Raw genomic sequence first — 23,909 nt, 5'->3', positions numbered from 1 at the left:
ACGTGGGTGATCAGGTTTTACGGTTGTGATATGCAACCGCAAACTGTATGAGAGGAGACTTAGAAATGTTTGTTTCCTAATTAGGAAGAATAATCAGACACATTTATTGATTCATTGGTAATAAATATGTACTGAAACACTTATGTGCCACTTACTTTTGGGTAGCGATAAGAAGTTGAATGCGATCTCAGAAGTACACTACAGTCATGCCTACATAAGAAATGCAAAACAATGCTTACGTATGACAATGCTGAACAATTAACCGTATTACATCGGGCAAGAAGTCATGATAAGTATTAATTAGATAGAGACAATCAAATTTTAGTCCTATATTGAAACTGAAACTCCTATCATGATCCTCTCTTCTGCCTAAATTCGATTTATTTGATCACTGTACGAATGCACGCACGGCACGATCCTCGCTCTTCTCTCCATCATCGGAACTTCGGAACTGATGTATAATCGCTCACCCGGTAACCGATCGCCATCAGTCGGCTGCAAGACTCGAACTAGATCAGAAGTGTTTCCTCTTTCGACCGCTGGCAAGTTACCGGTGATAAGTGTTTTAAAGTAAGTTCACAATTTGTTGCTCCGGTATGGTGCGCCTCGTGTTCGTGAGCATAGTGGCGTTCGCTGCCCTTGCCACGGTCAGCGGCCAACGACAGGTCGAGGAAGTTCTGAAGTGGCAAAAAGTAGAGTTCGACGTCCCAGAAAGCGGTTAGTGTCCACCTTCGATCATGTCCCTCATTCCACAAGCATGTAACGACTTTCGTCCGCAGTTCTCTCCGCGCCAGATGGCTACATTCCGATCAACAACGTCCCGATGAGTGGCGTCCACTATAAGAATCGTGTTTTCGTTACGGTTCCACGCCGACGCTGGGGTATTCCGTCGACGTTGAACGTCGTTGAGTTAGACGGCCCGTTGCCTATCGCTAATCCGGTTCTGAAACCGTACCCTAGCTTCGAGCTTAATGAACTGCGGGTAGGTTTTTCGATGCGTAATTTGTGTGCAACTGTGTGATGTCTATAATGCGGCGACTGATCCCATGCTTCCGATATCTCGACAGGCTGATCTGCAACCCGATGCGAACCGATTGGTTACCGTCTATCGTCCTCGTGTTGATCGGTGCGATCGACTCTGGTTCGTCGATACCGGCATGATGGAAATTCCCGGTAAGTGCGCGATTAAATCAGTGGTTCTCAAACTAAATTGTGTAGGTGGTGTGTATGGAAATTGTAAGATTTATTCCAAAAGAAATTGACTAATATAGCAAGCAAATCAGAGCCTTATTCGATAGTCTGCAACTTGATATGTTTTCGATGTCACTTTGAGCTGTTTCTCGCATCTACTAGTCGTATCAGATTAGAGAAAAGTTTAGAGTATTTTTGTCAGTGCAATTTATGAATGTGGCTTTAGAACAATTTTGGATAGGATGTGCACATCGACAATTCCTATTAGAATAAATGTCTGTTTCTCTGCTGATCCGCCATCAATTTAGCAGACATAGATAGATAAACATGGCAATACTGTTTATTGATTTCCGCAGAATAGTTTGTTGTCACAGCAACCGGAGTTGTTCATTGAATAAGACACGCGAATAATTCGAATAAAAAGAATCAAATCCAGTGTTGATCAGTATATCAGTTAACCATTTCTTAGACTTCTAAGTTACTATTAATAAATTCGAACCTGTATCATGTGGTAATTAATAGTCACGACCAAGGATTTTAACGATCATTCAGTAATTTGCGTTCGATCATTTAGTAGTTTGTCAATAACACATTCCAGAAGCTGAATTTTAAAATATGTTGTATGGTGGACTTCTAGTGCGAAGGTTTTTCTACAACTCTGCCTAATGGTTCGTTGTTTGAATTCCACTAGTAACGGAGTTATAGCTATAGTTTTAGTAACTTAGACTAAATGATAACAAAATTCCAATCATTTAGTTTGAGTTACTGCAACTAGCGCTCTAAACTCTGTTATTAGTTGAATTCTAATAACGAAACATTGGGCAAAGTTGTAGAAAAACCTTCGCACTAAGGGTCTGTCTCAATTGGATAATTAAACTCAAATTAAACTTAGAAGTGACAGTTCAATAATTATCGAATAACCCTGCTGGATGAGCAGGATTACTTTTGACACATATCGAATCATTCTTGATCGATGTCTTATTGGATTTGCTGGGTAGCACGCAGCCATTCTTATGGCCGGGTGATTTTTTAATTTTTGAACTGTCAGTTTTAAGTAAAATTAAATTTAATTCGGGAAATGAGACAGAGCCTAAGACGTCCACCATACAACATATGGGTCATTCCATATGAAGTGACCGAGAAAAAATGCAAACGTTCAATCGACATTCTTAGAATTGAATGAAATTTTGACCAATTGTTTATATATGGGTTATACCCCAAAAACCAAAATTTCGTGGTGATTGGACCTCCCCACGATTAATAAGACCATCCCCCTTTTCGGACAAATGTATGAAACTCATCATATTGTTTTGTACATATCTCTGGAACTGTGAGGTCTATAATGAATCTAAGGTAACCATTCGAAAGAAGATTTTTCAAGGAATTTATAAAAAAATAATTTGTTGATGTGCAGTGTTGCCAAATGAACAATTTTTAAGTTTTTGTGTGAAAAACGCATTTTTTACCCAATGAGTATATTTTTATTCAGGAAATAACCTCACCAACGTGTTCTTTGACCATTTTTACATTGGAAACACTTAAAACCCCGAGGTACTATGTTCCGACTTTGAGATACAGGATTTTAAAAATGAAAAGTCCTTTTTTCACTGTGAACATTTTTTTACTGATTTCCGAACATACACACATATACGTATTGACACGTACATAACACACATACACAGCTCGATTGGTTGCTTCCCCACTTACAGCATCGCGTTTGAAATTTATATGGAGATTAGTATGGAAAAATGTATTTATTTGCATTTTTGCTCCTAGCGGATTTAGTTTTTCGTTAATTTAATCATCTGACTCAATACTGAGAGATGCTGAAAGAGTTTGCTGAAGAATAAGCATTGCTGGAAATATTATAACGCTTTGAAGATTGATTGTTGAAATCATATGCAAGAAATCAATGTTTCTGCTAGCACTATCTGGTCAACTGTCCTTACTAGGTCTGAAACTCGATTATGCATATTGGAGAGTAACCGCCCCTTCGGTGGGCTTTGATCCCACTGTCCTTGTTAGACGGAAAAAACATTTCTCTTTCCAGAATTTTCCATTAAAAATTAATCTGAATAACTACAATTTGTTCAGCACTAAATGATTAAAATTTTTGAAAAAACACTCAGTTGAATTATTGGTACACGTAGTTTGGCAGTTCTGGTAGAATAAACAATTTTGGTCGTCGTTCCAGCAAGGCTCCTTCTTCTGCAGATTCTGGAGATTTTCGGCATCCTTAGGGTCAACTATTAAAAATTAAAGCAATATGTCACATGTGTTACCGGCAGCACTGTCGACGGCGAAATGACTGTGAAACCACTGTCCGTTCCCTCGCATCTGGGCGATTCTCGCCCAGCAGACTGTCCCACAAACAACAACAGTATTGACTGCACAGAAGAATAGCAATAGTAGACAAAGCCCAGCATCGTGAGTGAGCACATTTGATACTGAATCACAATTGGTTTCAGATCAAGTTATTACTGTAAAGTCAGAAAGTACGAATACAGTAGTTAAATTAGCTGCTATTAGTGAGTGACAGACCATAGTGAAATTATACAGAATTTATTGAACTGATTACGAAATTTGTGCACTTCAGGTACCGCATTATAGTGAATTCCGGTCGCTAATTCATTTCCCACGCAGTAAGTGGAGAACCGTAAAATTAGTTGAGGTAGGTCAGATTCGTTACCGCTTCTGAGTGATTATTTGAAATTGAACATGTAAACTGTAACATACAGTTATTGAAATTACCAAACGTAACCTAAAATATGATTTACAGTAGGACCGATTAAATTGAATAGACGGATTGAAACGCGGACCTAAGATAAAACTGTAAAACACTGATAATGTAAGTTTATAACTGTACCTGTCTCTGTATCTGTATACTGAATTTGCCATTAAATTATATTTCAGCTTGAAGCTGCTAAGTTTGCAACTAAAAAGACGGTGTTTGTTCTGACGTTCGGGAACAACATGGTTTACGAAAATCTGAATTCTCTAGGAGTAAAAAATGTAAAAAATATAGCGAAAGTATATTGGCCATTAAACAGCAAATATTATCCATTTATTTTCAAAATTCAGCAAATAAAATCATTATCTCAAAGAAGACCATTTTTATGATGTTTGATTTTGGTCTACTGTTTTCATACTTTGATAATATACACACACAGTTGACAATTTTTGATTACATGGTGAGTGAGAGAGAGCTCATGGCTATCGTCAAATCACATTTGCGTGCTGTGAAGTGTGGGTTTGATAAAGTAGTAGTAAGATAAAAACTTTTCGTGGATAATTCTGCTCTAGTGGACTAGTATTGACATTAAGGTCTTTTTCTTCCTTTTATATAGCTACAAAATACGTCAAAATACGTACAAATACCATTTACATAATGATTTGCCAATAACATAGTGAACGTCTACTTCCTTATGAGCTAATTTATTTTTACCTTTCTCGTACACTAAGTGTACCGAAAGGCTTTATGTTCACTCCAAAAACAATCTTTTTATAGAAGGCGGGAGACCCATAGTGTTGTATACCAATCGACTCAACTCAACGAATTGAGATGATGTCTGTGTGTGTATGTGTATGTATGTGTGTGTCCTAAATAGTCTCATCCACTATTTAGGGGATTGCCCTAAATCGATTTGTTTGCACCATGTTGCATTTTACGGGAAATCCTGGCCCATTGTTTCCTATTAAAATTTTACTGGTTGGAATCATGGGCTCAAAAGTTATGGTCAAAATACTATTTCCATATTGCACGAGAAAGGCACCATTACCGCTAGGTAAATTAATCAGGGTTTTTTAGATAACCATATCGTTTCTTTTGTCGTAATTGCCTCTCGTATGTCTTTCCTTTGTTGTTTTTAAGAAAATGTTTGTTTAACGGTTATGAAATTCTTGTTTCATTTCTATGTCCCGTAACAGTAATGAAACAAGAACTGCATCAATGTTTTCATCATCGTCATAAATTTAGTATAATTCGTTTCCTCATTCCCTACTGTGATACTGTATTCCCTAATCCAGATTAAAACACGAGTCTTTCGGTTCACTTAATCTAACGTTATTTTGTAAGAATAAAATAGTATAAAGATTTCGGCTCCGTAACGCTCAACGGCATATGAGCCGAGAGCTTTCGAAACTAATAAATGTGTTTAAAATTTAAAAAAAATCTTTCCATAGCAGGTGAAATAATATAGTATCTATGTGAGTAATAGTTTAATGGTACGCTCTACAACAATACAGAAAAGCTATTCCTTCCAAAGTGACAAAGTGACAATGTTGCCAAGTACATTATTTTCTATTCAAAGGCTCAAGTTACATGTTTTACAATTTATTTGAAGGAAACAATATCTTCGCATTCTTGGCAATTCCATAAAAGGCAAAGGTTCGATATGCATAACAAAATCTTATGTGATTGACAAGTTCCATATGAACCATATGAGAACGGCTCATAGTACCTTGGAGTTTCGAGTGTTTCTTATACAAAATTTTCTGGAGAACACGATGCTGGTGTTATTTTCCAAATAAAAATATACTCATTGGCAGAAAAATACGATTTTATGCTTAAAACGCGAAAACAATAGAGTTGGCAACACTTCTACTCAAAATAGATATTTTTCTCAAAAAGTTTGAAGAATTCTCTTCAAAATGCATAAAAAAAAGTTATTTGTAGCTTAAAAACTGTCCGAGATATGAGTTGTTCAAAAATATGGTTTTTACAAATCGTCAAAAACGGGGGTGCTCCCATTTGCCGAGGGGTTGTCCAATCATCAAATAAATTTGGATTTTTACATATAATCGATGGATAAACAAATCCACGGAATTTGATTAAAATCGGTGAAAGTCGATTACAAGTGGTTCGGTCACTTGGTATGGAATGACCCATATTTTGAAATTCAGCTTCTGGAATATGTTATTGACAAACTACTAAATGATCGAACGCAAATTACTGAATGATCGTTAACATCCTTGGTCACGACAAATCTATAGTATGGACTTCAAAAATTTTTATTTTCTTTATTTTTTTTTTTTTAATTCTTTATTAAAGTGTATGGACTTCAAAAGTACTGAGCGAATAGATACGGCAAGGAATGGTCAAGGAATTATTCCGCTACTGAAATTGCTTTCAGCAGTAAAAATATTCCTTCCAATTAAGCTGTAATTTTTTTTCAATAATTAAAGCAAATTTTATTGATCGCTTTCCTTATGAGCAGCATACTAGGCTTACTAGGCTAGTTACGTAAAGCATTTTCTGGATAAGAATAAGATAGACCTCCCAACCTCATCCATTACGTAAATAGTGTAGACTCCTTATCTGCCGTCATACGCATATTTGTCCCATGTTTGCTAGGATTTCCTATGTACATGGGACAATTATGTGTAGAACGGCAGTTATATTCTGAGAAGCTTCATAAATTTCCTCAACCTGACCATAGGAAGAATCCTGGTCTAACCTAAACACCACTGAGCTACGGAACGCAACATTTATTTTATAATTTCAATTTCCAAATGATTTGAAAATTACGAACAGATTAATTTCAAGCAAATAAAATATTCCGTTTTTCGGGTTCATAGATTCTTTGAATTTATTGACTGAGGTGAATTTGACAAAAAAATGAGGATTTTTTAAACTATAATCCAGTTAAGTTGCATTCAGACTCCATTGGACAAAATCTTGAAGACGATGATCTCGCATACTGTTCTACGATAGAGCGGGATCTTGCACATCGTCACATCGTGCTCATGAATGGATCTGTTATCAATCTTCTTATTCTTCTATATAATAAAAATAAAATGGTCTGTGTTCGTATCCGATAACTCGAAAACGGCTGGATGGATTTTCTTCATTTCTTCCGTTTCCAAGTGTTGACTCAACCCATAGTAAAGGCTACATATATGATAGATATGTATTTTATACATAATATAAAAATTTTCGAATGTTTGTAAAAAGCCACCAGTCTTTACCTTTAATTCATATGTGAAAATTTTGATTCCACCCACTAAATATTCCATTATAAAAAATGCAATTCATACTCAAATAATAATAATAAACATGAGAGGTGCTAATTAATTTTAAAAAAATGTTCAAAGTTGAAATAATGGACATTACGAAATATTCATAAATTAAAAACAGCAAACACTTTGTTTACTAGCTTCAAAAATGAATAATGTTTCAATTCACGCTAATTAGTCTCGGAGGCCAACCTTACCCAAGCTCCCATTTCCAGTCAGAAATGCAAAGTAGCCGAGTCTTCAAAAACCATTCCAACCGGTTTACCGGTTAAACCCGGGATTTCACTCAAAATCTCCTCGTCGAAAGCGGGTATTTCCGTGCGAGATGCTACTTCCTACCTAGTACCAAAGCGTGCATTCATCTTGCGTACGTTCCACCAACCTTAACCACTCACTAGTTTTGGTTCCTATGGCGGAAAAGCGGATGATTTAGTGTAGTAAATAGGTACACAACAAAACAGCCATCGCGAGTTGATAACCTCGGACACCTTTCCGCCGAACATCGGTTGTGCCCGCGACAAAAACATAAACCGAACCGCGACGAAGCAGATAGGGTAAAGGTAGAGCGACTGTATAGATTATGATTTAACGATCCGCTGTCCGCTCTCAGATGATGTCTGCTTCTGGTATTCGAAATAGGTCAACAACTATCGCTCTCCTCAACGATCGCGGGACCGTTGCGGCAATGTTTCTCAATTTAAGTTTTATGAGCTTTATGCTTTACAAAAATGCTGCATGTTTATCAACAGTCAACCACTGATTGTTTTTGAAAGAAGGTTTAATCACGTGCCATAAGAGTTTGTACTATTTCTTCTGACATCACTTCTTTATTGTAACTTCACAGATACGTATTTCGACAGTAAGGTCGTCTTCTATGTTTCGTACTTGATTCAACTTATTTACTTAAGAGTCAAGTAGGGGAGATTACGGCTTTGGCAGTTTTTTTTTCTATTATTGTCAGGGGTTTTTTGTAGACGAATTTTTATGAAGTTTGGCCATAAAATTCTTTGACATGCAAAGAATGTTTAGGACAAATTTGAGCATAATTAGTAATAGAAAACCCCCTGACAATAATAGAACAAAACCTGCCAAAGCCATAATGAGCATGAGCATGATGACACTCCGTGATCGACCAGAACAATCGCAATTACACAGGGAACCCAATGGATGGAAGCATGAGATTTGCTCTCAAACCTCAAATGTGCACAGTTCGAAAGCTCTAGTATTTTGGATGGTCGATAACAGCGCTGGCCACGTCCTCACGGTTATCGGGGATGGGAAGGAATTGAGTCACTCGCCCACTGCAAGCCGAGAACACCTCTGCAATCGCCACGAGTTCCTGCGGAATTTTATTGGAATCTGGGGGTTTAGGTTTTACGGCAGAGGTTCGTCTTGGTTAACGGGTTGCCAATGTGATAGTAATGAAAAGGTGGAAGTATATTCTAATTGGATGCCGAAACGAGCTTTTTGGCTCATTTCGAATTCTAACAGTTACCTGCTAGAACTAATCAAGTTGTAGGTATAGGGATAGAAGATGGAAACGGTGTGAAAGCCCATTTCCAGTTCTAGCGATTGCTAGAACATGAGAAATATATGAAAAGATACAAAGTAGGAGGAATGGAACGGGACCTGGAATTGAACCCACGTATGAGGCGTATGACCATATGACCACCAAGCCCGTTAGAACAAAACCTGCCAAAGCCGTAATTTCCCCTAAGTGACGTTGAAGGTTGAAATTCATATCTTTAAAAATTATAATAAAGTGGTGGAATTAGAAGGAATAGTACAAACTAGTTTTAACAGGGCAAGTGATTTGTACAACTAAGTTGAATTCAATTGACTTTCCAAAAATTGAATATGTTAAGTTTTCTTTTCGTTCAAGTTAGTTGAATGAGGATGCGTTCAATTCGCGCTCAATTGTAGCAACTTGTTCAATCCATTTGGCACTTGGAAAATAATGTCTTTGGCAGATGGCATTATGGATAAGACCCTTTACTTCGAAATTTTGACTGTAAATGTGCAAAATAGCGTTGAAATAATAATTAAAGGAATTGGGATCTGTTTCCGACATCTAGGGCTGACAGTAGTCATTCCCGTCGTATGAAGAAAGCGAAAAAAAATATAGTCTTCGTCATAGCAATGAACAACACAGCACTTTTTCGGTTTCTTCGTGCCGCATGCCTACAACGAAGATAGCCGCGCAGCCAAAAGTAATGAAGATTTCCGTCGTGACTTCTTCACATAATTGATTGCAAGTCATTATAGACCGACTGAGAACAGAATGGCTTCCCAATCAAACAAATAGTAGAAACTCTGATAACATAAAAGTATCGATAACACTTATAACGCCTTCATACAGTACATACTTCGAATTCATTATTGCAAAGCTTTCAAAAAAAAATCTTCACATGGCAGCTGCCGCTAGAAGAATAATAGTATGAAGTCTTCGTGCTTCGATGTCGTCATCGACGATGCGACGAGTAGCAGTGAAGGCACTACAACACGCCACTACTGAGGCATTTCGGGGTGTGATGCTGATTATTGTCAGTCAATTTAATTAAGACGGCTACCGTCTAAGACGAGCCTAGTACTTTCCATTTAATTCCACTACGTTTTGTTATCTTTGCAGATACGTATTTCGACCTCAACTGTGAGGTCGTCTTCAGTGTCTCAACTACTTTCCTCAACTGTGAGGTCGAAATACGTATCTGCAAAGATAACAAAACGTAGTGGAATAAAATGAAAAGTACTAGACTCGTCTTAGACGGTTGAATACATTCTACTAAAAAGAGCTTAAAATATTTTTTTTTTCTAAGACGGATGGTTTCGGTGCCGTGTATTGGACATGTATCAAGGGATAAGCTGTTGGCCGACTTTCGTTACATACAGAATGAATACCTTAATTGGGTAGTAGGAGCTTCTTGTAGTTGCATTAAACATTTGATAATAAAATTAATTATGAGACAATATTCTCTGCACATAGTGTACTTTCCTTTTTGTAGACGATTGCTCGTATAGTCCTCTCTTGATATCCCTTGATCTTCACTGTTTCCAAAATATGTTGTAATTTCTTTTTTGCTCAGGTGTATCGTCTGCATATTCTGCTACTGTGGATCATGTGATGAAATGCTGTCATTTTATTTTGATACGAATGGTTCGATGAATAATTACGTTGTCATGAACGTGATAAAGTTTAAAAAAAACTAAGCCCGATTCACATTCACTATTTATTCATTTATAGTTTTACACTTGATGTTTTACAATTTTAATTAATCTACTTTTTGACCTGTTGTTGTCCCTATCGAATTCCGCACTGAACTGCCCTGACTGAAACTACCTAATTATTTGGCTCTGGCCTCCCAACTGGAAACAGCTGCCTCCTGGCCTTTTTTTTATGTAGAGGGATGAAGGCAAATCTGCAAACAGACACCTGAAATTATCACTCAGGAAATGGGGTTGACAGAAGGCCGACCCACTAAACCCACCCAAGTAGCGGAAGGTTAGTAGAGTTACCCTCTCTGCTAGTACCCTGATCCCCCAGGAGCTGCCACCTAGCATTACTTGTGGGCAGGGTTTGAATCCAAAAGAGAATTACAAAGTCTCTCACTAAGTATCGTCTCTGTATACATATACGATATATGTAGCATACCGCGAGAGACTTTTTTCGCAAGCTGCTATGATAAAGAACGGATTCTATACCCCATGAATAATTTCTTTTAAAAAGCGGAAATGCGGTATCTATCTGCGGATGGGGCAGCAGGGACTATGTCCAAGGGCTTGGCGATCCCTCCCCAGGCCATCTGCGAGTTGTGGGGCTTGCCTAGGATGTGGTGGGGTTTGACAGCGGGCCCTGTTAAATTCCTAAAAAAAGCTGCATGTATCCGCAAGTAGGCCCCACCAAAGCGACCGTGTGCCGCTCAAAGCGCACAAGCCCAAGTCCTGGTTTGAGGTGAGACGCTAAACAGCACTGACACGACGGCCCTCCGACGAGACAGGAGGTTTGCGCAGGCCCAATAAGCCGCCTGGAAAACCAATAATTACGAACAATATAAGAGATAATGCGACTCGATATAATCGGCAAAGACCTAGGCAACGAATAAAGGATCACGATTGGAAGCTTGGAACATGGAACTGCAAGTCGCTAGGTTTCGCAGGTTGCGACAGGATGATCTACGATGAATTGCATCCCCGCAACTTCGACGTCGTGGCGCTGCAGGAGATTTGCTGGACAGGACAGAAAGTGTGGAAAAGCGGGCATCGAGCGGGTGCCTTCTACCAAATCTGTGGCACCACCAACGAGCTGGGAACCGGCTTCATAGTGCTGGGTAAGATGCGCCAACGCGTGATTGGGTGGCAGCCAATCAACGCAAGTATGAACAAGCTGAGGATTAAAGGCCGTTTCTTCAACTATAGCATCATCAACGTGGACTGCCCACCCGAAGGGAGACCCGACGACGAGAAAGAAGCGTTCTACGCACAGCTGGAGCAGACATACAATGGATACCCACTGCGGGACGTCAAAATCGTCATCGGTGACATGAGCGCACAGGTAGGAAGGGAGGAAATGTATAGACCGGTCATCGGACCGGATAGTCTGCACACCGTATCGAATGACAACGGCCAACGATGCATAAACTTCGCAGTCTCCCGCGGAATGGTAGTCCGAAGCACCTTCTTTCCCCGCAAAAATATCCACAAGGCCACATGGAGATCACCTAACCAAGAAACGGAAAACAAAATCGACCACGTTCTAATCGACGGTAAATTCTTCTCCGACATCACGAACGTCCGCACTTACCGCAGTGCGAATATTGAATCCGACTACTACCTCGTTGCAGTATGCCTGCGCTCAAAACTCTCGACGGTGTACAACACGCGTCGTCCGCCGCGGCTAAACATTGGGCGGCTACAAGACGGTAGACTAGCCCAAGACTACGCGCAGCAGCTGGAAGTGGCACTCCCAAGGGAAGAGCAGCTAGGCGCAGCGTCTCTTGAAGATAGCTGGAGAGATATTCGATCCGCCATTGGTAGCACCGCAACCGCTGCACTTGGCACGGTGCTCCCGGATCAGAGAAACGACTGGTATGACGGCGAATGTGAGCAGTTAGTAGAATAGAAGAATGCAGCATGGGCGAGATTGCTGCAACACCGCACGATATAAACAGGCGCGGAACAGACAAAACTCGATTTCTGGAGGAAAAAGCGTCAGCAAGAAGATCGAGACCTTGAAGAGACGGAGCAACTGTACCGCGCTAATAACACACGAAAGTTCTATGAGAAGTTGAACCGTTCACGTAAAGGCCACGTGCCACAGCCTGATATGTGTAAGGACATAAACAGGAACCTTCTTACCAACGAGCGTAAGGTGATGCAAAGGTGGCGGCAGCACTACGAAGAGCACCTGAATGGCGATGTGACAGACGAAGATGGCGGTATGGTGATGGACCTGGGGGAACGCGCGCAGGACATAATTCTACCGGCTCCGAATCTCCAGGAAATCCAGGAGGAGATTGGCCGGCTGAAGAACAACAAAGTCTATGGGGTTGACCAGCTACCAGGAGAGCTATTTAAACACGGTGGTGAGGCACTGGCTAGAGCGCTGCACTGGGTCATCATTACCAAGATTTGAGAGGAGGAAGTTTTGCCGCAGGAGTGGATGGAAGGTGTCGTGTGTCCCATCTACAAAAAGGGCGATAAGCTGGATTGTAGCAACTACCGCGCAATCACATGAACGCCGCGTACAAGAAACTCTCCCAAATTTTATGCCGTCGACTAGCACTAATTGCAAGGGAGTCCATGGGGCAGTACCAGGCGGGTTTTATGGGCGAACGCTCTACCACGGACCAGGTGTTCGTTATTCGCCAAGTACTACAGAAATGCCGCGAATACAACGTGCCCACACATCATCATTCATCGACTTCAAAACTGCATATGATACAATCGATCGGGACCAGCTATGGCAGCTAATGCACGAACACGGATTTCCGGATAAACTAACACGGTTGGTCAAAGCGACGATGGATCGGGTGATGTGCGTAGTTCAAGTTTTAGGGGCATTCTCTCTATTCAACATCGCTTTGGAAGGGTTAATACGAAGAGCAGGGATGAACACGAGTGGTACAATTTTCAAGTACATGATAGGAAGAGGTTCAAGAGAAGACAATGTGTGCTACCCACTGCGAGTTTGCATCAGTGGTGACGAAATCGAGGTGGTAGAAGAATTTGTTTACTTGGGCTCACTGGTGACTGCCGAAAATGATACCAGCAGAGAAATTCGGAGACGCATAGTGGCTGGAAATCGTACATACTTTGGACTCCGCAAGACGCTCCGATCGAATAGAGTTCGCCGCCGTACCAAACTGACAATCTACAAAACGCTCATTAGACCGGTAGTCCTCTACGGACACGAGACCTGGACGATGCCCGTGGAGGACCAACGCGCACTCGGAGTTTTCGAAAGGAAAGTGCTGCGTACCATCTATGGTGGGGTGCAGATGGCGGACGGTACGTAAAGGAGGCGAATGAACCACGAGTTGCATCAGCTGTTGGGAGAACCATCCATCGTTCACACCGCGAAAATCGGACGACTGCGGTGGGCCGGGCACGTAGCCAGAATGTCGGACAGTAACCCGGTGAAAATGGTTCTCGATAACGATCCGACGGGCACAAGAAGGCGAGGTGCGCAGCGGGCAAGGTGGATTGATCAGGTGGAAGAAAGTGATGAACTTTGTACCCACTTAAAAATCACTATAATGAAGAACAAAAAAAAAAGGTCAGGTGGAAGATGACTTGCGGACCCTCCGTAGACTGCGTGGTTGGCGACGTGTAGCCATGGACCGAGCCGAATGGAGAAGACTCTTATATACCACACAGGCCACTTCGGCCTTAGTCTGAATAAAAAAAATGAAATGAATCTGCGGATGGTCCGAAAATCGTCTTCCACCTGATTTATCTCCTGTACTCGCTGCACATCTCGCCTTCTTGTGCCCGTCGGCTTCCCCTCAAGAACCATTTTTACCGAACTATTGTCCATCATTCTGGCTACTTGCCCGGTCCATCGCAATCTTCCGATTTTCGCGGTGTGGATGGTTTTCTCAACAGCTGTTGCAACTCGTGTTTTATTCCCCGTCCCATTCCCATTACCAGTCCATAGAACCTCTGCGTGTTATATGCAGTTCAGATTCGTTCAATGCACATGTTCTAGGTTCTCCAAATTGTTCTAGAGTACAGATCAATTGGTCTACCGGATCTACCGCAGTTGGGAAAAATGAGCATCGCTAGGAACATAACAAACTAGCAACCTTCAGGAAACCAGATCAGATGAGTTTGGATAAGACAACCGTGAAACGATCGTGAGAATCGCTTAGAAGACGATCGGGAATCAGATGTTTTAAATCATGATTCCCATGATTTCTTGATCGCACTATTTGACATGTTAACCAAAAACATGTACTTCTCAACAAGTAATTAGGTTCAGGTTTCTCTTAATACAAGTTGCCATACAAAAGCAATGAACACACTTGTACATTTTATTTAAATAAACGGATTAGGTGAAAATTGCATAAAAAGTTCAGTCTCAAGACGAATCATTGCATAGAAGTACCATGCGTTTCCATATGCTGTTAATTATGCTTATGTTGTGCTGAACAGTTTTCAACATCGCTGCCTACCAACTTCTATGAATATGCAATCATGCAAACATAAAAATGACTTCAACACCATTAAAGCGACGAAACTTCTCCAATTTTGTTACCAATCTCGGAAACTAATGCCAGTAACCACACATCAAATAGTTTTGAAAATTCAACGACGTGTGAAATTGCAGTTAATCTCAACCAATGAATTAACATTTGATATTCAATTAAATTTGACTGAAATTTACAGGCAAGCATAGTTTAAATTTATTTCTATTTAAGAGAGCAGTAAGATTGATTGAATATTGCGTTAATTTGCATGCTCCAAATATGTGCATGAAAATAAATTTAAAATCACAACATATGTTTATCTGTGCAGTCGATTCTAGAGGTCAAAAACAGCAAATGCAACACATAAGCGTCACGAATACAAATTTACTGTCGACCAGTGTCTATGAAAGGCTACCCCCCATACACCAAAAGTCTACGTAGACTTTTTATTTTATTTATTCTTTTTTTTTTTGGGAAAACAATTCGGGAGCTTTATGCAAAGTTCGGATTTTTTTTGTCAGGACTAACGAGCGAATTTCTTGAATTTCTTCACAAAATCTAAAAGAATTTCAATAAAGTAATAGTCTGAACTTTGGCTTAAAACTATCATGGATTTCACCAGAAAATTGTCATTGTATGGAGCAGTAAAATTCTATAACAACTTTCGAAATGTTTTCAAAATTTCCACTTAGATTTTTTTTTGCAGATTCTAATAGAATATCTTTTGATTTTCGGCAGCAACTTCTCTGGAAATTCAAAGTAATTCTTTAATTTTTTCACGGGAAAATATTAACTTTCATTTTGACGGGAAAATTTTTAGAATTTAGAAGGAAATTCTTTTGATTTCAACGGATGATTGTTCAACGAAATTTTTAAGAAAAGCATCGGAATTTTCACGGAGAGATTTGGAGAGTTTTTGAGGTATTACCGGGAAATTTTAAATTCTACAAAATTTTCACGAAAATTTCCTTGGAATGTAGTCTTGATATTCCCGGAATTTTAACTGTGTGTTATTTGTTAAATTCTGAAAATTCTTCGGTTTTCTACTAATTTGAACCGGCGCACAATCGTGTTTTTAGCGCGTTTATTCAATACTATCTTTTTTATTTTATTTAGCGTAATGGAGTCTTCGAGACATTTTATTAGTAAGTTAATGCGCTTATTTGGAGGTATTCAGTTTACTGATCAATTCTCCAAAAATTATGAAAAAAAAATTGGTTTAGGTGCCGTTTTGCACAGGCACTTATTGAAATTCATTTTCACTACGTTTCACAAAAGCTTTATTACGTGTTCCCTGTATTAGGGGAGGAGGTTCGGTTGTGGGCACCCTTTTGTGTTTTTTGGTCCATAACTTTGGCCCTGGTTGATCTTATGTCGACATTTGCATAGCAATCGAAAGCTAAACTTATAACCTTACTACTAGCAAAGAAATTAATATGATTTCATCGATTTAGAAAAAAATATTGACAATTTAGAAAATTTGACATTTTTGGACATTTTCATTTCGTGGTTCGGTTGTGGGCACCCTTGAAAACTTAGCTAAAAATAAAGAAGCATGAATAAAACCCACCCAGATTTAAAGACAAGGAATAGTTTATTCATTCTAAAAGCTAGGAGACGCTAAAAAAACTCAAATCAATTCACCTAGCAGTGATGATGCCTTCCTCGGTGCATTAAGGAGGATGCAAAAATCACATAAGAAAGGTCTAAAATAGCACTTTAGGTAAATGGGTTTTAATTTTTCATTGATTTACGTTTTATTGGTATGCATCACAGTCAAAAAAATCCTGATTAATCACCCTAGCGGCAATAGTGCCTTTCTCGTTCATTTCAAAAAAATAATATTTTGGCCATAAATTTTGATCCCATAGTCCGATCTGACCAATTTTCAATAGGAAACAATGGGAAAGCATTCCCCGTCGAATGCAACTTGTTGCAAGCAAATCGGTCAACGCTTTGTTCCAAAAAGTGTGTGTATAATGACTAGACATGCCCAAAGAACAAAAATATTAAATAAACTAATTATTTCGAACAATTATGTCACTAATTATAAAAACTGCCTTAAAACGTTATTAAAAATAAGTTAAGGGACAAGTAAAACGATATTGAATGATTTATCAATAAAATGAGGGTGCCCATAACCGATCCAATAAAGGTGCCCACAACCGAATTTCACAGCCTTTTTGGAACGAGAAGAAAAAAAAATTCGCGCTGAAATTTTGATGGCAATCGACATTGGGCCTCAAAATAGATTAAATTTACTGTGTAAATACGCATTAGAACTCACTTTTTGAATTAAATCCTTTAATTTATGACACTTTGAAAAAGGCCAAAATAACTTTCGTGTTGTTTTTCTTGAACGAAAAATTTATTTGTTTCTAGTTCAAAGTAGAGATGCCCATCCGGTTTTATATTCAGCACAAAACATCATGCTGTTATAGCAAACAAATGACGGTTGTCAGAATGACAGCATCTCTTATCTGTCAAAAGATACATAGGGGTGCCCATAACCGAACGGTGCCCACAACCGAACCTCCTCCCCTACCAATAGAATAAAATATCATCCATACATAAAAGTTGGCAACTCAATTCCTAATTACTTGAAGGATGTTGTTAATTCCAAAGAACTGGATGTGGATTACTAAAAACTAGTTCATGAAACATTCTCTGAAGTAATAAGCTTATCCGCGAATACTTTTTTCCAAGCCTTTTGACATATTTTATATTAAATGCTGGTTTTTGGTGAATATTTTAAAAAATAGTTCTTGTGCCCGACGTTTCGGTAGCGTGTATTGGGCCTTTATCAAGGGATAAACTGTCGGTCGACTTTCGTTGCATACAGAATGAATGCCTTAATTGGGTAGTTTAAGCTTCTTGTAGTTGCATTAAGGTCTGTCTCATTTGGAGAATTAATCTGAAATTAAACTTAAAAGTGACATTTCAATAATTATCAAAAAACCCTGCTCGCAGAGCAAGATTACTTTTGACAGATATCGAATCATTTTGCATCGACGTCTTATTGGAATTGCTGGGCAGCACCAGCCATTCTTATTACCGGGTTATTTGCTAATTTTCGAACTGTCACTTTTAAGTTTAATATTCTCCAAATGAGACAGACCCTGAACATTTGATATTAAAATTAATTATGAGACAATATTCTCTTCACAGTGCACATAGTGTTCCTTCTATTAGTAGACGATTGCTCGTATAGTCCTTGATCTTTATTATTTTCTAAATGTGTTGTAATTTATTTTTCGCTCAGGGGTATCGTCTGCATAGTCTGCTACTGTGGATCATTTGATGAAATGCTGTCATTTTATTTTGATACGAAAGGTTCGATGAGTATAATTACGTTGTCATACACGTGGTAAAGTTTAAAAATAAACTAAGTCCGATTCACATTCACTATTTATGCATTCATGATTCAACATTTGATGTTTTAGAATTTTAATTATCCTACCCTTGGACGTGTTGTCCCTATCGAATTCCGCACTGAACTTCCCTGACTGAACCTACCTAGTTACCTGACTCTGGCCTCCTAACTGGAAACTTCTGCCTCCCGGTTGGTGCAATCGCGATTGTCAGATTTGATGTAACGTCAGTGTTCCTGTGACTAACCGTCGGTTGGTAACCAAATTGCTGAAATCTCCACGTGCCGGATACAACGGTGACTTTCTGCTGGCGCGTACGAACCAACCTTTTCCTCGCCATGCTGTTTCCGTCCTTTGTCTTAGCAGCCAATCCTCCAGAAGATTCAGAGCGTCTTTCACTGGAACGCTTGGGAACAATGCCGTTACATCTAATGATACCATTTTGTTCTCTTCTTCGATGCGTCGTAATTCCAACAGCTGCTGGGCGAAGTCTTGGGTGTTGATGATTGTTCTGCCGGGGAATGGTTTTGGCATACTTTGGAACTCCTTCACTAACCAATTGGCCAGGTGGAATGATGAAACTATATCTCGCATATCCTTGCCGGGTTTGTGAAATATTATGGTAATCCTTCAATCCTTGGTAGCACCACACCGGGTTTACTGTCTTCACTCGCGCTTCTCCGATGACCTTACACTCTTTTATTCTTTTATCCGTTCGTTAGTCTTATTAATCATGGTAGCGGATCCAATCTCAAATGCCTGTATGGTAATTCGTTGATTTTCTTCATGTGTTTATTATTTATTTATAATTATATAATTCATCTGATAAGATCTGATCATAATTAATAACGTGGAAAATTACTAATCTAAATGTAATCTTCGTATTCTACTAACAATCCAAAATCAAACACTGATTCAACCGATTTGGAAGCTCCTATCATTGCGCAAATGAACTGATTATATCCATAACCAGTTTGGTGAAATCCTTGTTGCATCAATGTGCGTTGCCTTAAAAATCTTCCAGATGCACGACGATTCAGTAAAGATAAAAGGTGTTGACAGTCGATGTCTGCTTGCTGAATCTCCTCCAATCGAGGGTTTCGAGACCAAGTAGTTGGCATCTATCGGGATAAGTTGGTAGGTTCAATGGATCACGCCATGGCAGATTCCACAAAGCAACCCGCACGAACCGTTTTTGGACTCGCTCAATTCGCAAATTCCATGCCACGTAATTTGGTTGGAAGCGTTTTTCAGGATGGGTCGTACATGCGAATAATAGAGAGCTGCGAAACAGTGTGCATCTGTAAAATGTTTGGCGGTTCTAGAGATGAACCGAACTGACGATTTGCCTTACATATTATTGACGCATAATGCGAGTTTTCCTTCAACTTTGTGTCCAAAGTAACGCCAAGATCTATTGGTTGATCAACAGATCTGTACGTCGTAGTCCACTTTATCCAAAATCACACCTGCGTTGCCCTTGTTTGGTTTTATATAGTAGACTGGAGGGCCCTCCTTAGCCGTGCGGTAAGACGCGCGACTACAAAGCAAGACCATGCTGAGGGTGGCTGGGTTCGATTCCCGGTGCCGGTCTAGGCAATTTTCGGATTGGAAATTGTCTCGACTTCCCTGGGCATTAGGTATCATCGTGTTAGCCTCATGATATACGAATGCAAAATGGTAACTTGGCTAAGAAACCTCGCAGTGAATAACTGTGGAAGTGCTTAATGAACACTAAGCTGCGAGGCGGCTCTGTCCCAGTGTAGGGATGTAATGCCAATAATAATAAGAAGAAGAATAGTAGACTGGTTTCGCCTTCAGCTCCTTCAGATTTCTCCTCCCATGCCCATCATGTTTCATTGCCCCGTGCTGTGCTCCTGTGATGGCGTCTGCTACGATGTTCCTCACTGTATTCTGATTCTGTTGCTCGATGTTTCGGGTAATTGGTGTCTCCATATCCTCGATGATCTGTTCTACATCTGTTTTCGGTGTTAAGGCATACCCTAGTCTCTTGTAGATGTAGGCTAGTTGTTGCTCCATGAACTGTTGCGTCGAACGGTTAATCACGAATCCTATGATCTGTACTGTGGGACTACCTCTGTTGATTTCCCTCGCAAGATGTATATTTTTTTTTCTTGTGCAGTCTCCTCTTCCGATCTGATTCGCCCTCTTTACCTTTTTCAAGAATAAGTCGAATAATTCCGGATTCTCCTTTGCTAGCTTGAAATGCAGGTTGTAGCACTACAAGGTCATTCGTTCTATACCAGCAATCGTCTACAAAAATGAAAGGAATCTATGCCGAAACGAACTAACAACACTGACACCAACCGATGAGCTGCTGAAAAGATTGTCGATCCCATACGATTAACATATCACCAACCAACTAAGCCCTCGCCTAAGGAAATACGGTATCGATCTTCTCTAATCTTCTCGCGGTTTTCTGCATAACATTCTGTATTAAATTCTTCAAGATTTGAATGAGTATCATAGTTCTTCATCGTAAGTTGTGCCGTCCAACTGCAATTTACTGTTTTTGGATGTTTCTGCATACATTTTTGCTTATAAACTTCCAACAAGTTTAGCACCGCCCAAACGTTGACCGATTTGGCTGAAATTTTGTCCAGAGCATCAAGACATCAAATAGAACCGAACAAGAGGGCGGCCTATCAAAAAATGGAAAAAAGTTTTTCCCATACTAATTTGAGCCACGCTAAGCTACATATTTTACTGCTTTGTAAGCTAAGGAAAGCCCCACAAGGATTGATTACAGACATTATTAAAAAACATATTTTTAAATTGGAAATTTAAAAACTTCGTATGATCTTGTCTTGTCTCATCTTGTCTTAGCACATGCGGAAATTTAAAAACTTTGTGTGATTTAAGAAAACATAATGACAACAGCACTAGCTATAGGTAACCATTTCTTCGCCACTCTTCCACAGGAAACTTCACCGTCGTTCAGCGACCATCAGTTTGGTCCATCGATTTAAAGACCAACCAACCGCTCAGCCGCTATGAAATTCCCCAAAAAGACGTAGATACTGGCTATGGTCTCACCTCCATCACCCTGGACGTCGATCCGGACGATTGCTCGAAGGTCTTCGTCTACATTTCCGATCTGCAGACCTACCGTATGGTGGTGTACGACCACGTGAACCAAAAATCGTGGCGCTTCCTCCATAACTATTTCTTCCTTAACCCGCTGGAGGGTGACTACAACATCCAGGGCATCCCGTTCGCGTGGGATGATGGTCTTTTCTCGATCGCACTGAGCAACCCGGATCCGGTGACCAAGTTCCGCACGGCCTACTTCCACGCCCTGTCCAGTAATTCCGAGTTTACCGTGTCGACCGCTGTGCTGCGCAATGAGACGGCTTCCAAGCGAAGCTACCATGGCAATGACTTCCAACTGCTGGGCTATCGTGGGGCACATTCCCAATCTAGCATTCACGGTTTCCACCCAGAAACGGGCGTCATCTTTTTCGCCCTAATCCAACTGAACGCCGTCAGCTGTTGGGATACCAGGAAGCCATTTGCCCCGCAAAATATGGCCATCGTTTATAAGAACGATCAGGATATTGTCTACCCGAATGATCTAGCGGTAAGTTTTTGTTTTCTGATGTAAGTACTGGCTCGACACAACTCTCATTTCCCCGCAGGTCGATCAAGATGGGTACGTGTGGTTTATGTCCAACTCGATCATCAAACTGCTGTACACCCAGCTGAGTCTGGAGGAGTTCAACTTCCACATCTGGCGCGCTAACATTAAGGAAGTCATCAAGGGTACCGTTTGTGACCCGTCCGTTCCGCCTAATGTAGACCATGGAATGCGTTTCGGTGGAGAACAGAATGCTGACCGAGTTACGTTCGTGGAGTACAAGGACAAATACGGACCAGGTGGTGGCCCATACGGTGGATGGGGATCTGAAGACAAGAGGAAGCCCCCAGGACGTAGACCATGAGATGATGAACGAAGTGGGTGTGATTTGGATGACTAGACGAGAAATTGACATGATTGATAATACCGAAAATAAATACTCACACATAAAATGAACGATTTTATTCATCATTTAGATATGGGAAATGACGGCTTTGGCAGGTTTTGTTCTATTATTGTCAGGGGGGTTTTTGTTGACCAAATTTCATAAAATTTGGTCAACAAAAACCCCCTGACAATAATAGAACAAACCCTACCAAAGCCGTCATTTCTCCTACTACTTTAACAGAAAGAAGTCATACAACAATATCAGACGAATACATATTTTATCCAGTTGGAATAAGATGAATATTCTTGAAAACGGCTCTCCCTGGTATTTCGAAGCAAATAAAAAAAGGGTTTTGGATTTCAACACAAAACAAATCCAATCCTACTCCGATCCAAATCTAATCCAATCTTAATTAAATCCATTCCAAATTTAATCTTAATCCAATCAAAATACATTCCAATCCAATCCAAATCAGATCTTATCCAATATAACCCAAATTCAACTAAATTCCATTCCATTCCAATCCAAACCTAATTCAATTTTAAATTCAATACAAATCCGATAAAATTATTATTATTTAATCAGACTAAGGCCGAAGTGGCCTGTGCGGTATATAAGAGTCTTCTCCATTCGGCTCGGTCCATGGCTACACGTCGCCAACCACGCAGTCTACGGAGGGTCCGCAAGTCATCTTCCACCTGATCGATCCACCTTGCCCGCTGCGCACCTCGCCTTCTTGTGCCCGTCGGATCGTTGTCGAGAACCATTTTCACCGGGTTACTGTCCGACATTCTGGCTACGTGCCCGGCCCATCGCAGTCGTCCGATTTTCGCGGTGTGAACTATGGATGGTTCTCCCAACAGCTGATGCAATTCGTGGTTCATTCGCCTCCTCCACGTACCGTCCGCCGTCTGCACCCCACCATAGATGGTACGCAGCACTTTCCTTTCGAAAACTCCAAGTGCGCGTTGGTTCTCCACGAGCATCGTCCAGGTCTCGTGTCCGTAGAGGACTACCGGTCTAATGAGCGTTTTGTAGATTGTCAGTTTGGTACGGCGGCGAACTCTATTCGATCGGAGCGTCTTGCGGAGTCCAAAGTACGTACGATTTCCAGTCACTATGCGTCTCCGAATTTCTCTGCTGGTGTCATTTTCGGCAGTCACCAGTGAGTCCAAGTACACAAATTCTTCTACTACCTCGATTTCGTCACCACCGATGCAAACTCGCGGTGGGTGGCTCACATTGTCTTCTCTTGAACCTCTTCCTATCATGTACTTCGTCTTCGACGTGTTGATGACTAGTCCGATCCGCTTAGCTTCCCTCTTCAGTCTGATGTAGGCTTCCTCCATCTTCTCAAAGTTACGTGCCATAATATCTATGTCGTCGGCGAAACCAAATAGCTGGACGGACTTATTGAAAATTGTACCACTCGTGTTAATCCCTGCTCTTCGTATTATCCCTTCCAAAGAGATGTTGAATAGCAAACACGAAAGACCATCACCTTGCCGTAACCCTCTGCGGGTTTCGAAGGGACTCGAGAATGCCCCTGAAACTCGAACTACGCACATCACCCGATCCATCGTCGCTTTGATCAACCGTGTCAGTTTATCCGGAAAACCGTGTTCGTGCATTAGCTGCCATAGCTGGTCCCGATCGATTGT

At 40.4% G+C, this 23,909-nt stretch overlaps 1 protein-coding gene across 1 annotated transcript; it reads left to right on the top strand.

The window, feature by feature from the left end:
• The first annotated feature begins 479 nt into the window (after positions 1-479).
• LOC134223441 (L-dopachrome tautomerase yellow-f2-like) lies at positions 480-22,316 on the top strand. Its single transcript, XM_062702591.1, has 5 exons — positions 480-717; positions 780-982; positions 1,068-1,173; positions 21,205-21,863; positions 21,922-22,316. The coding sequence occupies exons 1-5, from the start codon at positions 597-599 to the stop codon at positions 22,222-22,224; spliced, it is 1,392 nt and encodes a 463-aa protein (XP_062558575.1). The 5' UTR covers positions 480-596; the 3' UTR covers positions 22,225-22,316.
• Positions 22,317-23,909: the final 1,593 nt, after the last annotated feature.

The sequence above is a fragment of the Armigeres subalbatus genome, chromosome 1, assembly GCF_024139115.2.
Source record: "Armigeres subalbatus isolate Guangzhou_Male chromosome 1, GZ_Asu_2, whole genome shotgun sequence".
NCBI lineage: Eukaryota > Metazoa > Arthropoda > Insecta > Diptera > Culicidae > Armigeres > Armigeres subalbatus.
Note: the sequence above shows the minus strand (reverse complement) of the source record. Positions and strands in the feature narration are given on the sequence as shown.

Coding starts and splice junctions, on each gene's coding strand:
- LOC134223441 (XM_062702591.1), top strand. CDS start 597: ATGGTGCGCCTCGTGTTCGTGAGCATAGTGGCGTTCGCTGCCCTTGCC. Junction 718..779: donor GTTCGACGTCCCAGAAAGCG/GTTAGTGTCCAC, acceptor TTTCGTCCGCAG/TTCTCTCCGCGCCAGATGGC. Junction 1,174..21,204: donor CGGCATGATGGAAATTCCCG/GTAAGTGCGCGA, acceptor ACTCTTCCACAG/GAAACTTCACCGTCGTTCAG.